Below are 14,927 nucleotides of genomic sequence, written 5' to 3' on the forward strand. Positions count from 1 at the left end.
ATATTATTATAAGGTATGATGTGTATAAATGTGTAACGATAACACTAGTGCTTGTTTTTAAATGTCGCATTATGATTGAAACTCCATTCCCGAGGCTATTCACACATCGCAATTACTGGTAAGGTTAGTTTCGGTTTAGAATATACATAACACTTTCTGTCCTAACTCACTTTTTAAGACCAGTACAAGACCGATACTGTTGAGATATACCTGTCATTGTTAAAGCTGGTTTATATCAATACACTTACATGTAAGATATTCTGTATTAGACCAAGATACTTTACTCAACTCCACTGATTCCTAAGGGGACCTCCGGCGTTACGCAAGAGAGCTCGGAGAAGATTCTCTATTGACAGTCAATGGAGCGGTGTCGGATTGAGCTGCTTTGATCTTATTTTATCGATGTTTAAAAATATATAAAAAAAAACTTGAAGTCTATTTTACTATTACCCAGGGTGTCTTTACGAAAAACATAACCTGTGATAATGTTGACATACCATAATCTATACGAAAAATGCACTTTTCTGAACGCAGTACCAAACATGGCGCATGCGCAGAAAACAGAGATGAGCGTTTCACATTACCAGAGTGGACGGGTGCAATTATACAAATTGGATTTATTGGTATTAGCCGTCAGTTTTTACATGTTTTTACTACTGTAACATATGTGTGTATGTATATATATATATATATATATATATTATATATATATATATATTATATATACACACACAATATATATATTACACAATAATATATATATATATATATATATATATATATATATATATATATATATATATATATACATATACACACACACACACACACACACACACACACAAGACTTTAATCAAACAAGCATGACGACGTAAAGGCAGAGTTGAGAATCTTGGTAATATAGAGTATGTGAGTGTGCTATGCGCATGCCTCGGACTCCTCCATTCCGTTGTACAGATCCACAATTGCATTTTTATACCGGTGTCATTGCAGAACAGTATCTGTTCACATTGGAGTTGTCATCCATACAAACACCATATATATTTATTTTTTCCTAAAACAAAACTCAAATTCACGCTTGTGCAGTATAGGCGATATCTACTTTTTTCACGGTCTGCCAATTTCCTATGATACTGGTACGAAACTTGCTCTTCTCTGGGTTTCGTATCGATACAGTTATACCGCGTTACAACGCCGGTAACAGCTCCAGTGTGAACAGACGTTGCGATACTGTTCAGCAACGATACCTGTATAAAACTGCAAGTGCGAACAGAGAATATATGTAATTTCAAACTGGTTTGTATTAATCGTAACTTACTGTACTTACGTGATATAAATCACATGTTGTGTTCATGTTCCAGAATACAACTAGAAATGAAAATATATTTGAGCGTCATTACTTTAAAAAAGTGACTGAAATTGCTAAAGGCTTTGATACTGTTACCCTGGAAATTAGTCGATTTAAGTGAGATTGTTTGAATGGACCAGTTTATTTCATTGTTTTCAAAGGCAGGGAAAATCCCAGGGAAAATTCACACAGTATCCAAGATGAGTAGCTTCTACACTACTGTTACCGTCATTTTAAAAGGACAGTATTCGAAAGGGTAGTGCACCATACAGTTTTAAAAATATTTAAAATGACTGTTTACTATGAGAGCTGTTGTTACACTAATCACTGTTAAGTTGCATTTAAGGCTAGAATATATGGAAGTAGTAAATAGGCATTGGCAGCACGTTTTGTTTTTAATAAGTTTTCAGCACCAAAATAAATATTTTAAATGAATAACTTTGAGTTGGGTTGCCAAATTTCTTAAAGTGTAATCTCGCACAGTTGGAGTAGCCAGGACTCAACTTTTGACAGATTGGGGATACTTGGACCTTTGGTCCCAGACTTACTATTAAAGCTCTAGTGGTCCACAATGCTGTTCATTCTTACACTATAACATTGTATTAACAATGTATTATTGTATTTCTCGTTTCTTCAGGAAGCTGCTCAGGCCTTGATTTATGCCGGAATGGCAGGATCAAAATTGGAGAATATTCAGGATAAAATTAGCGAATACTTAGACAGGGTGGAGGCCCTTCACACTGCAGGTATGTATTTGTTGGAAATATAGGTATCACAACACATTTTGAAGAGAAAAACTTTGCCTATTAAGAATAAAGTAGCATTGAATTACAACTGCTATCACATTTAGCCAAAGAAGTTTCCTTGTTCCCCATTTTGTGGTCTTAAGGTTTAATTGGTTTACAGTACTCCATTCAGTGCCATTTATTAAACATCAAAAGGGCTCTTTTGTCATTTATGAATACGTGGTTTGTGTCTGGCTTATGAGAGTGGTTACACAATTCTTTAAAAGTATATTTAAAGATATAAAGATGTACTTATGCAGTACAACTTGCCATTTTCTGCAGTTTTGTATGCTCTGAAATGGACTTCCCATTACATAGCAGGTTTAACTATTCCAGGGTAACTGAAGTTAGTTAAACACACCTAGAGCTGTGGCATCCACAGTGTTTATAATTTAACCCTGTCAAGACCAGGGTCACCTACAGTATATATCAGATGGATCTGATTGAAATTACTGTAAATAAAAAATTAGAGCTATCTGTATGATGACAAAGTTGATGACCATGACACATGTCAACAGTATGTAGAGACTTGGAAAAGGCAATGAATAGTTCAATGAAAATTGGATGGGTTTTTTAAATAAATGAGGTATCACGATAGAGTACAGTAATCTGTCATGTATCCGCTCGTCACATATCCACCCTAATTGTTGATCTGCCATGATCGAGCTCTTCAGCAACATTAGTTTATTATTGAACAGAGAAGATTAGTTCCGAGATTGTAGATCCTACCAAAGTTTTCGTACAGTGTTGTATGTGCTCTGCGCGCTCCCACTGCTGGTAGTGTCAGGTGAGCTGTTCAGTGTGTTCATATGTATATAAATCCTGTTCGCCTGCAGGGGGGGGGGGACACATATCATCTTCAACCTCCGTCTCGATCTCATTCCTGTCACTCAGCAGCGAATGCACGCATCCACATGGCAGACAGCTATGCTATTAATACCCTGTATCTTTTTAAACAAGGAATTTAAGGGAGCTCCCTAATGAAAGCTGCATCTCAAAACAATAATTTTGTGAATATAGTAATTGTCACAGCTGTGAATGGTATTTAAAACAGGATTCATTTGTCCACCTTTTTACATATCTGCCCTTATTCTGGTCCCACCGCAGTCCGATACACGATGGATAACTGTATGACTTATTTTCATCACAAATTGGACAAGCAGTTTTCCATATGGAAACATGTAAATTATGCCATTCCTCCACTATATTGATGCCTTGTCCTAATTTTGTGACTCCAGATACCAATTTATAGGTGTTACATTGAGGTGTGACTAAATTAACTTCATAGCAAGTTCAGCCTGCTAATGAAAGTACATTTTTCCATCACTGCTGTGTAAATGAGTAACACTTTGTAAATTCTGTTGGGGTTATTGAAGGCAGGGGGTGGGGAGGTTTGGTTTAAAAAATGTTTGTATTAAGGCTTTTGACATGTGCAGCTAAAATCTCATTTTGCTTTTGCTGCTTTATAAACTAGAATCATGTATTGCGCTATCTGCAGCCCTTACCCTATATGCAAGCACATATAGAGGGCCCTCATAATCGCTTAATGTGCACACAGTAAGTGAAAGATTATTGACAAATATAACCCAAAACATATATCGGGTTATATTTGTGTTTTACAACATTATGTGACTGATATAAAGATGTATAGGTAAAGGAAATTTTATTTTATTTTAACGTCCATGTTTAATTTTAAAATAACTTCCGTGACCCACAATAATTGTAATAATTACATTTACATTGTATTTTGCCTCTGCTGTACTGTATCTAATTGTTAATTGAATACATATAAATAAATATAATTTTTTACCGCATTCTCAACAATAGTAAAACCGTACCCCTATATTTAACATTTGCTCCTCTGCCTGGCTTTTTTTGGTATTTGTAAATTTAACCGATAAAAATATATATTTTTTTTAGCAAACCTAGCATGTACATATTAAATAGGGGTGGGAATTTTCAAATAAGAAATTTGAATATACCAAGAATAAAAGTTTTTTGAATACTCAACCCTTAATTACTCAACAGTGACCGGTCCTTAGAACGTATTAGCAGCAACCACACATAGGGACGCATAGATAAATTATCAACAGTAACAGCGAAGAAACATCTAAGACATCTAATGTATAATAAGTAAAAAAAATCTTTAAACTAGAAGTAAGAAATAAGAATACACAGCAGAGGGGTTTTAACTATAAAACGCAGAACTTTATAAAAAGGACCTTCCAAACTTTCAACTGCATTTTTAACACTCTTTGACAACTCCTGTAAAACACACAACATGACTGCATACTAACAAAGCATATGTTTGCTCAATAAAATCTATGCTATAATACAGTGTATAACATAAAAACAAGATGTACTGCACCCGTACTTGCTGATTCTGTAATATAATAAAAGTCTGATTCCGGAATCAAGCCGATATCAGTAGGAGACCAAAAACAGCAGAACTCAAACAACAAAGGCTTAACATCGCCTGGGTAGTCTGCAGTCAAAATCCAAAATAAAGTTAACTTTTAACATAACAAAAAAAAACATTTCCAGCCAGAGACGCATCACATCGGCGACCACTGCGCACATTAAAAGATGCAATGCTTGTTTGTTTTTTGCACATTCTGTGTTTTCTTCCAAAGTAGCAGATGGGTGTTTGCATTTTAGATGATTGAGCATTTAACGTGTTGATTTACAATATGAAATACTTGTGCTGCAGAGATTACATTGCATGGTGGTCTCTTAACTTCTTTTAAAGTTTAAGTGGAATTTACACAGTACATGTGCTGTCAAATAATGTGCAATCTACAAGATTTGCTATATTAAGAAAAAATTATACAAACGAATCAAAGATACATTTTAGTGAAACCACACTAGGTGTGTCTGTGTTTGAGAATTACAGGAAAGCTAATGCAAAGTTATAGAGGCATGGTAGAAATGCATTGGCAAATGCTTGTGTGGTGTAACATCCCGGCCAAGGCAGGTCTGCACCCTTTGAAATATGAGACCCAGGCACAGAACTGCACAAATAACAAAGCAAACAAAATACAGGAACAAAATAAAGGTTTAAACAAAACACTACCAAACTCTTCAAAATAAACACACCTCAAAAAACCCAAGCTCTCCTCTCTCCTCTCTCCTCTCTCCTCTCTCCTCTCTCCTCTCTCCTCTCTCCTCTCTCCTCTCTCCTCTCTCCTCTCTCCTCTCTCCTCTCTCCTCTCTCCTCTCTCCTCTCTCCTCTCTCCTCTCTCCTCTCTCCTCTCTCCTCTCTCCTCTCTCAAACATCTTTTGTTCTCTTTTATACCATGTGACCAGGGGCTTGATTGATTCAATCAATCATTCACTCACCACCTGGCCACATTCCACACTGTTCCATTCACTCGCACTCAAACAATGAATCATTCAGTCTAACACTCAAACCATGTTGCTCTGCAGACGGTGGCCATCTTGGTTACAAGCTGTCCCTTCACCAAAACACTCACTCCCAGACACACACCCACACACCCACACAAGGAAAAATACGCTACGTATCTATCTTTATCATGTGGAAATTTGAGGGTTTCACTACCCATTTCTTCTGTAGGTTAATTTAATGACTGTCTTTTAGTTTATTTTTTTTCAAATGCACATACAACAGGTACAGTAGGCTGTATAGCAAAAATGCTCATATTGGCAGTGCTGTATTATTGAGATAATGTAGCAAACAAATAGGTATAGTTATGCAGTATTATTATTATTATTATTATTTATTTTTCAGTTTTGACTGTCTGGTACAGTACAGTAGTGGCTATATTGAAATGTACCGATTTCTGCGTATAAACTCCACAAGCATCTGTGTATGTATTGGTACCAAGAACAGCATCCCCACACACAATATGGCTGGACATGAAGCCACTAGCCGCTTATATAGAATAGAACTAGAATTTTTTTTTTTTTTAATTAGCCAAATATCCAATTGCTTCCCTTTTGAAACATTTGCCATCATAGGAGAAATATACACAGGGTGTGATCTATGCTAGGTGTTTAGATTGCAGTTATAATTAAACTGATTTAGAAAATGGGCTTTTTATTTCCTGACATCTCACTGCTAGTACCCTTGTGGTGGGTTGGGGGATTGTATATTCTTGCACTGGGCCCAGGTGAAATGAGCTTAAGCAACTCAATAAACCTTTGTAAAACCCTCTGCTGTCTCTAAAACAGCAGAGGGTTTTAGAGACATTTCTTTCAGCACAGTTTACGCTATACAATGCTTTGCTGTCGAGGCGAACGAAGAAATTAAAATTCTGCCTCTGGATAACACGAGCTGGAGGGGGGAGTAGCGGACGGTGCTCAGTTTTCGAAATTACATTTTTTAGCGTCAGCGTATGTTTTGTATGTTTCAAACATATTCTACCATATCACTTACACTGTCTTGTACACTAGGTATTCAGTACATATTTTACTGAAGCACTACAAATGCTATAGTTACCCACCCAATCCTTTGGCATAATATACCTTGCTCCAATCAATACACGGCAGCGGCGCTAAATAGAGTTGCTATGTATAACAATTTGGTAGTGGATTTTAAAACAACAACTTTTGTTTAAGTAAAATGCATTATACAAATCAAAAGATTGAATTTTGCATGTGAGTGACATTTAATGTGTAATTTATAGTATTAACACATTGTCAGACGGTTTCTGTTAACAGAAAAAACAAAATGGTAATCTATATTGTATTTAAAAAAAAAAAAACAGTTGAATTTTCATCCCTGTGACTTCACACAACATTTCCTCCTTCCTCCGTGATTTTTAGTACAAATTTTTGTGACAAAATCCCAGCCTTACTTATCAGTTATTAAAAGATCGATGTTGACTTGTCAGAAATAGAGAGGAATTTACCACAGAATGGCCATGCATTAAAAAAAGTGGAGTGTCTCAGTCTCACGTCTGCTGTGAATACTGCCGGACAGACTTCTCTGTGAAACATGGTGGGCGTCATGACTGTATCACTCACATAGGCCAAAGAAACACCAGCAATACTCAAAATCTGACACTCCCCATTACTGTGTTTGTGCAAATGGGTTTTGAGGTTTAACTCGCTTTAAATATTGAATTAATTATTGGATACTACACAGCATTTTCTGTTTATATAGTAAATGTAAATAAAAAACTATGTTAAATCTTTCTTGAGGTGTTGTTATTTTGATAGTTACTTTTATAAAGTTTTGAGGTTGAATTTTTCAGTCCAGGTTTGATAGCAGTCACTCTTCATTACTAATATTTAAATCCAGAATAAATAGAATTCCAAATTTAAGAATTTTCTACTGGGGTTGTTAATTTCTAAGTGCCATGTGTTTACAATTACCAAAATTATAGATTGAACAGCAAAAATGAGGTAATTGGCTTGTCAGACCCTAAGAACCTTTTTATTTCTAGGGCTATATGCTACTATATTTCCGCTACTATTTTCTACTTTCATAAGTTGGCATCTCTGAAAACATGTATTGAATCGCTTGCAGTTTCCGCTTATTCGAGTCAATGTACGCAAATGAGGCAAAAGCATGATAGAAGCGATTTTTCAGACTGTGAAAAAGTTGTTTTTTCAAATGAATTGATGTCACACGGCAGTCAGAAACATGAAAGAGGACAAGTGGGCATTTCCATGCTAATGGAAACTTATTTTGTGGATTACATCTTCCATCTCTCTGGATTAGTAAAGAAAGTAAGTTTCTTGATCTTTACAGCAAATTTGACCGAGATTGATGAAGCAAAAGGCTGTGTGGATGGAAATTTATGCCTTTCCATGTAACCTTTCTATGTAACCATGGTAGTAATAATAATAATCCATTTGTAGGCAAAACTTATCTTCTGCCTTGACCTATCCAATTTATTTATGTTATGCCGAGGTGTTGTTTATATTATTGTTTGATAAGCACAGTAAGTCTGTGATGTAGAAACGTAATTCTCTCTCTGACTGTAGTAAGAGACACTGTTTTTCCATCACTCAGCCAGAAAGCAGTTCTCCTCCCACAGTAGCTTTAAAAACAAAACTGCAAACTAAAAACTGATTAACTTTCTTTTTGTAATGGACAGGTAAAACTGCCCCATAAATTCATGTTTATTCAATCTGTGCGTATTTGCTTGTCAGGAATCGGGGGAATGGCATAAGAATGAAATCTGTATTTATACATTTTTTTTTTTTTTTTAGTGCAGTGTTTCATTTTAGGTAGCAGGGTGCACACTGCTGGTAAACTGAACTTGTCTCTTTTAAGTATTCTTTGCTAATGAAAATGCTTATACATACAGGAGTTGTGAGTTTTAAGATTGTTAACAATTAGTTATAGACATGGTGCTTACCATTGGATTTAAGGAACACAGGTAATGCACGTCCTCTTGTTCTCTGTGGCAGGCTGTTGTCTGTATGGGAAGGGTAGCGCATGCCTGAAGCTCATGTTGGATATGCGCTGTTCTTTCGGGGTCACGCTTACCTTTTCCATAGAGGGGATGTTTAATCTTGTTTAACCCTATTATTTTAATAACGGTAAATTTAATAAGGGTAAGATTGCGTTTATACTGAAATGAATGTGAAGTAAAGCATTCAGAATAATAATCTGGATTAATGTATAATTATTAAGTGTATTTGCCCAGTAATGGTTTTGCTGGGGGAGGGACCTACCTGAGATAAGGTATAAAGAGGTCAGTATGAGGAGCTCCGGGTGGGCTGGAGGTTAGTACCTGGCCTCTGTGGTAGCCTACATATAGAAAGATTGTTATCTGCCAAGTTATTTGTTGAAAAAACAAGCTTACTTTTGTTCACAAATAAAGTATATGTTTCTTTTAACTGAATTTTTGGTTGTGCGTACTCCCTGTTTAACATCAGCCACTCGCCTTAGATAAAGGCATCTTATTAATTGTGTGCAAGCAACAAAACTTGATTTAAAGCATCATAAAGAATACTTTGGACTCCCATATTTGACTGTTTTTCATTATAAAATATCAATAAACAACAAGTCATGCACAAAATTTTAACACAATTGTAATTTGTTGGGCTCTTTTCATGCCTTGTGTCCGTCCTCATTCGCAGTGTCACCATGCGTGGAGTATGAACGTCAAGTGCCTGCAACAGTTGTGCCACATGAGAAGTTATCTTCCCTTTAAGAATGCTATGTCATTGAGACTAGAGAGCATGTGATGAGGGGAATGAACATGACATCATGAACTTTATTTTTCAAACTTTGTGTTACACATGTGTACCCCGTTAGCGTGGAAATGCCCAATTGGATGACTCAATCAGACAACTGTCAGAAAACCACCCTTAATAAGGAATTTTGAGGCCTGCACTTTAATGAATAGAGGCCATAAGAGCCTCTCCTTATTTTTGAATGTTACCTTACTGTACCGTTTCTAACCAAAGTGGTTTGTCGTATTTTGTTATTTATAATACAGCATTCAGTAAGATTTCAGTAAAAAAATAAATGGATGATGTTTTTTCAGTAGAACAATAAAACGAAAACAAGGTAAATTATTCAAGAGGATGTAAAATTTGACATAAAACAGCTTTAATCATACTATAGTTATAATTAATCACTTTGAATAAAACACTATAAACTATTACTATTTTTGTGAACTGGGTATGCAATTTCCAATTCCAGAAACATTTATTTATTTATGTATTGATTTACTTTTGTTTTAAATCCCAGTGTTGAATTTAACACAAATAATGCTACCCTAATAATGCAATTTAACTTTGTTCAATGGAGTTTTAAACTTCTAATGCAACATTTTAGTCTATGGTTTACCATGGTAATTTTGCACTGTAATTTTACAAACATATTGTTTAACTAGACAGATTCTAAACTTTATGGGTCAGTTGCAGGTTGTATTAAAAGTTTAAAAAAGCTTATGTTTATTAAAAATATACATAATTCCTGGGCGATGTAATACATACATGGGGAACATAAAGAACAAAGTTTTCATGTGCATATAATGGAAGTTCTGGCAAAAAAAAAGCTCCCGATTTAATATCACTTCAGTTATCACACTGAAATTTATAAGATCTTCAACTGATTTGCACCCCGCTTAGTATCAGTTCAGACTGCGTGCATGATGATCACACTTCTTGTCATGCAGCAACTGCTGGCTGTGCAGCATCTGTTCTCACTTTGGTGTTTAGTTTCAAATAAAAAAAAATGTGTCAGAAAGGAAAATATTTGGGCATAACCACAAAGGCTGAAATATCTTGCTCTATCAGACCAATGACATAATTTCGCTTTGGAAATGACCCTACATGTAAATAGGTTGCTGTTAAGGGTTTTGAAACATTTATTTGTCGTAACATTATTGCTAGCATATTATCGTAACTGGTATAGGAAAAAGCAGGTTTGACTGTATTATTATTATTATAATAATAATAATAATAATAATAATAATAATAATAATAATAATAATAATAATAATAATAATAATAATAATAATTAATAATAATAAAAATAAAGACTTAAAAGTTATTGTATTTCTTGCTCTTATTGTATTGCTTGTATTGTAACACTTGAAATGTATTTGCTTACGATTGTAAGTCGCCCTGGATAAGGGCGTCTGCTAAGAAATAAATAATAATAATAATAATAATAATAATAATAATAATTAAAAATACAGTACCGTATTTTCTGGAGTAAAAGTTGACCCCCCATTGTGAGGGTGAGATTCGGGTATAAATTATTTTTTTCCTAAATATATGTATTAGATATCCTGACAGCGTTTGAGCGGCAGATTTGCAAAAATAACAATTTTATAAGCATTTCTACCTAGAACCGCCAGACGCGTAATTTTGACGCATATTACAATACTGTACATGTTTTTTTGTATAGCCTTGTGAAAGGGTACTCCCTGCCCTTGTGCATGTTTTGTATTATTATTTAAAATGTAGGGCGGTCGATAAGCTGTCTGCCATTATTGTTATTATTTGTATTTTACTTGTGAGACTGCTTGACTGTCGGCTAGTAATTATTTAATTAGCTGACAGTCATGCATATTTATTAAACTCTTGCAAACTATGGCCCAGGGGTTAACAAGATAATTAAGAGCCAGTTATTTCCTGGGAGAGTGTGTACAGGCGGAACGTGATGTGAGTTGTGAAAACTATTACCACAGGATATAACAATTGCTACGTATGCTGGTTTTGCAACAAGCATACTACTTGTTACTATTTGTGTTCCATGTTTCTTTATTTTGGCGTACATGCCGTTTATTTTGAGTGTTTTATTTTGTATTTAAATCTTTTATTTGTAAATTACCCCAGTCTGTTGTCTGTCTACGGTCTTCCGGGTCTGACGCCATCACCCAAGACCTCCTGCCACAAGCCTATAATTGTATTATTTTACTATGCAAGCCCCAACCCCACTTCCTTCCTAGCCCACACGGAAGTATGTATTTCAATAGAATGTGGGGGGTGGTATGGTCTGGCTGTAATTCAGTGAAACTGCGTCTGTGTTTTACGTGACAGCTCCTGGATGTAAACAAACCTGGGATTAATTTTTTTATATATAGACAATTGTCACAGAATAGTTTTTTCCAAATCTTGAGATGTTTGCGTTTTGATTTGAGAGAAATTAGAAGCATTTGCTCTGGCAATGAGGGCAACAAGGATTTGCCCACAGCAATGGAGATGCTGCGGTTTCCCACAGAAACACTATGCTGCAGGGTCACGCAATAGAAAGTTAACGTTATTATTATTATTATTATTATTATTATTATTATTATTATTATTATTATTGTTATGCCTCTCCATAACATGCTGCCGCCGGTCCTCGCAATCAGTAAATATCGGCTTTTACTATAAATTATAGATCGGTTCATATGTTTGCTCTAGTATTAGTCGACCCCCCCCCCCCCCCCCCAACTTCAGGATTATGTTTTGGGTTTAAATTTCTCGACATACTCGAGCAAATACGGTATATTAAACATGTCTCATTAGCCACAAAGTTTGAAATATTAGGTTAATTGTATGTTTCTTATTAAGACCAGGATTTTGAAAACTTTAGCGTTGAACTTTCTGAGTATTGTTCCAATTTTTCTATACTGTATTTAATTTCCTGTATGATCAAATTATAATGTGTAGTACTGTATTTTGTTCTAGAAGATGGCCTTTGGTAGAGTCCTGATCTTCAATTTGTGACACCTGCTGGTGAAACATTGTATTTCAGTAGTAATTTGTGACAATCCAGTTTCTAATCCAGATAAAGCCTTCTAGCATATAGAAGATGCAAGACAGGTTAACTAAATTGCATATCGCATTGGCTTCAGTTTTATCGTGGAGAATACTGTGCCATACTTCGCCATTTTTATACCTGGCCATGGCTACCACTGTACCAAATAAAAATACTAAGTATCTTCACAGTCAGCTCCTGTCCAATATATGTGAATCCTTAGCCAGTCATTGTTGGATCAATGGTTTTCGTTCTTGGTCAGTGGTACTTTGAAAAGACAGAGTTACTTCAAACACAATAGGAACGAAGTTACTGTTTAATTCTACAACATTTTATCAACATCTGATCATCGGTTCCACTCCTATCGTGAGACTGTCGAAAACAGAATTAGCTTGGTATTCTGAGACCTTTAACTGGAGTTCAAAAGTCAAAGGTGTCCCACAATCCTTGTACATGCTATAGTCTACCTGTGTGACAATGACCTCTAGAACTTACTTACCGGTAGTTTGTGAGTTCTGCAGTGTGAAAGCATCATTTTAGTATCTGCTCCCCGCTTTGTGGGCTGCAGATAACTAGAGAGCCAGAAAGTGTCATGATACAGTAAGACTGATAGTTCTACACAGGCGTGGAGTTATTAAAACATTCCGCCAAGGTTTAAGAAGTACAGTACATGGTGGACCCAAGAGACATAAATGAACACAAATGTTAACCCCCAATTCTGTGAACTTTTCCCGCCTCTTCTATTACCAGCTGTAATGTGGAAAGTACAAGACAGTAGACTAAACCCTGGAAGTCTCCATCCAACTATAATCTAAACCATTCAATCACAGGCAGCAGCTGCAGAAACCTGAAACTTGAATATCATAACTGTGAAAAATGGATAATGGATCATTATTATAGACCTCCTGTACTCTTTAAATGCTCTTACACTTTCAGACATACATTTTCCATGGGACACACTGTAGCAAGGACCTGTGTTTCACAGCTGTTTTATTGTAAATAGAGTTATAAAATTAGACAAACATTCTGACAAGCAGTTCTTGTGTTTATTATTAAAATAGACTTCTGTACCATTTACCTGTTCCACCCCACAGTTACAGTAAAGCTGATTGAGTATTTAAAGTTATTGATGATGACGATAGAAGAAACCTGTGTTCATTTGTTTTGGTTTGTTTTTTGTTCATTTAGTTCAGGCACAGAGCATTGATCCTCTTAAGTCAAAGCATCAGCTTGATCTGGAGCGGGCTTACTTTCTGGTCACACAGGCCTTTGACGATGATGAGAAAGGCAACGTGGAAGAAGCTATAGAACTATACACGCAGGCTGTGGAACTGTGTATAGAAACGGTAGGTGAATACTCCTCACGATATCGGCTGCCTCTACTGGCACAAAGGCATTTGGGGCTTGTGTGATGTGCTGAAATTGCTTTTTTAATGCTGTCCATTGTTGCATTTCTTCAGGCATTTTAATTTTAACATTGACAGTATCCTAAATCATGACCATAGTCTGCCTTTTGCGTTTTATCCCACAAGCTAAGTACTGTAGGTCAGGAGTTCATTGAGAAATATTTGACCTTGGAATACTAGTCGGGTACAGTTTGATTCCTATTGCTTTTGGTGTAAACCTGTGAAAAGAAACAAGGTGTCTTTTAGTTATCATCTTTGACGCAGCACAGTGCAGATGTTGTGATGATATTGTGTGTATAAGGTAAAGGCGTCAGATTCCAAAATACATGAGTTTTACTTTAACTCATGGTGTACAATCCTTCCATTTTAAGATTAAAGAGCATGTCATCGCATCTTGTTTTATTTCAGGCTAATGAGACTTCTGACCAAACCCTCCAACTCAAACTGAAACAACTAGCTCGGCAGGCCCTTGACAGGTGGGTTACGTAGAAATGTGGTTGGGCATCAGCTATGCACCGGTTTATAATGTTCAAGGAGGGGTGGCATGAATTTTGTCAAGTTTGTGGGTATTTACACTACCCTTCAACAGAAGACAAGCCCTTTCTTTGCTACATGTTGGTTTTGCTTTTTTCCAGACCCTTATAAAAGATTACTGCAATGTGTAGTAAAGTCAAGTGAATGCATAGTAAAATCACAAATTACTGTCCATACATAGTACAAAATAAGGTCTGGGGTCTGCAAAAGTTGCCCAGGGGGTCCCCAAGAAATTCTGGAAACTATTCTTTTGTAAAACAACATACATATTTAATAGGCCTTGTGATACGACGTACAGACAATATACTGGACACAAAACATCTACATTAATTTGGGGGATTTTTATTTGACCTTACTGTACGAAAAGTTGTCTGTGACTGTTATGGTGAGAAACGGGCCTTATGACAATATTATACTTACATATTTACATTTACTACAGTACAGTTTGATTTTCCTTTTCCTCATTTTTCAATTGGGGGTCCCTATTAAAAAGGGGTCCCCCATACAAAAACAAGTATGAAAACCTATGCCCTAATGAACATATATAATAATTGAAAAAATATATCTGTTGACTGTTTTAATCAATCATGTCTTTACTGGGTTCAATACATTTCAACATTTCAGTTTATTGAAACACATGAAAAGAAATAATTCAGAACCTTCTACCAAAAAGGATA

General features: G+C 35.7%; 1 protein-coding gene across 2 annotated transcripts in view; it reads left to right on the plus strand.

The window, feature by feature from the left end:
- LOC117399245 (calpain-7) overlaps positions 1–14,927 on the plus strand; it is a 39,779-nt gene that overhangs the window by 543 nt on the left and 24,309 nt on the right. For both annotated transcript variants that reach the window (XM_033998310.3, XM_033998309.3), the window contains exons 2-4: positions 1,986–2,094; positions 13,499–13,656; positions 14,125–14,192. In XM_033998310.3, the coding sequence (XP_033854201.1) occupies positions 1,986–2,094; positions 13,499–13,656; positions 14,125–14,192 (335 nt within the window). The remainder of the gene's footprint in view (positions 1–1,985; positions 2,095–13,498; positions 13,657–14,124; positions 14,193–14,927) is intronic.

The sequence above is a fragment of the Acipenser ruthenus genome, chromosome 4 (genome assembly GCF_902713425.1).
Source record: "Acipenser ruthenus chromosome 4, fAciRut3.2 maternal haplotype, whole genome shotgun sequence".
NCBI lineage: Eukaryota > Metazoa > Chordata > Actinopteri > Acipenseriformes > Acipenseridae > Acipenser > Acipenser ruthenus.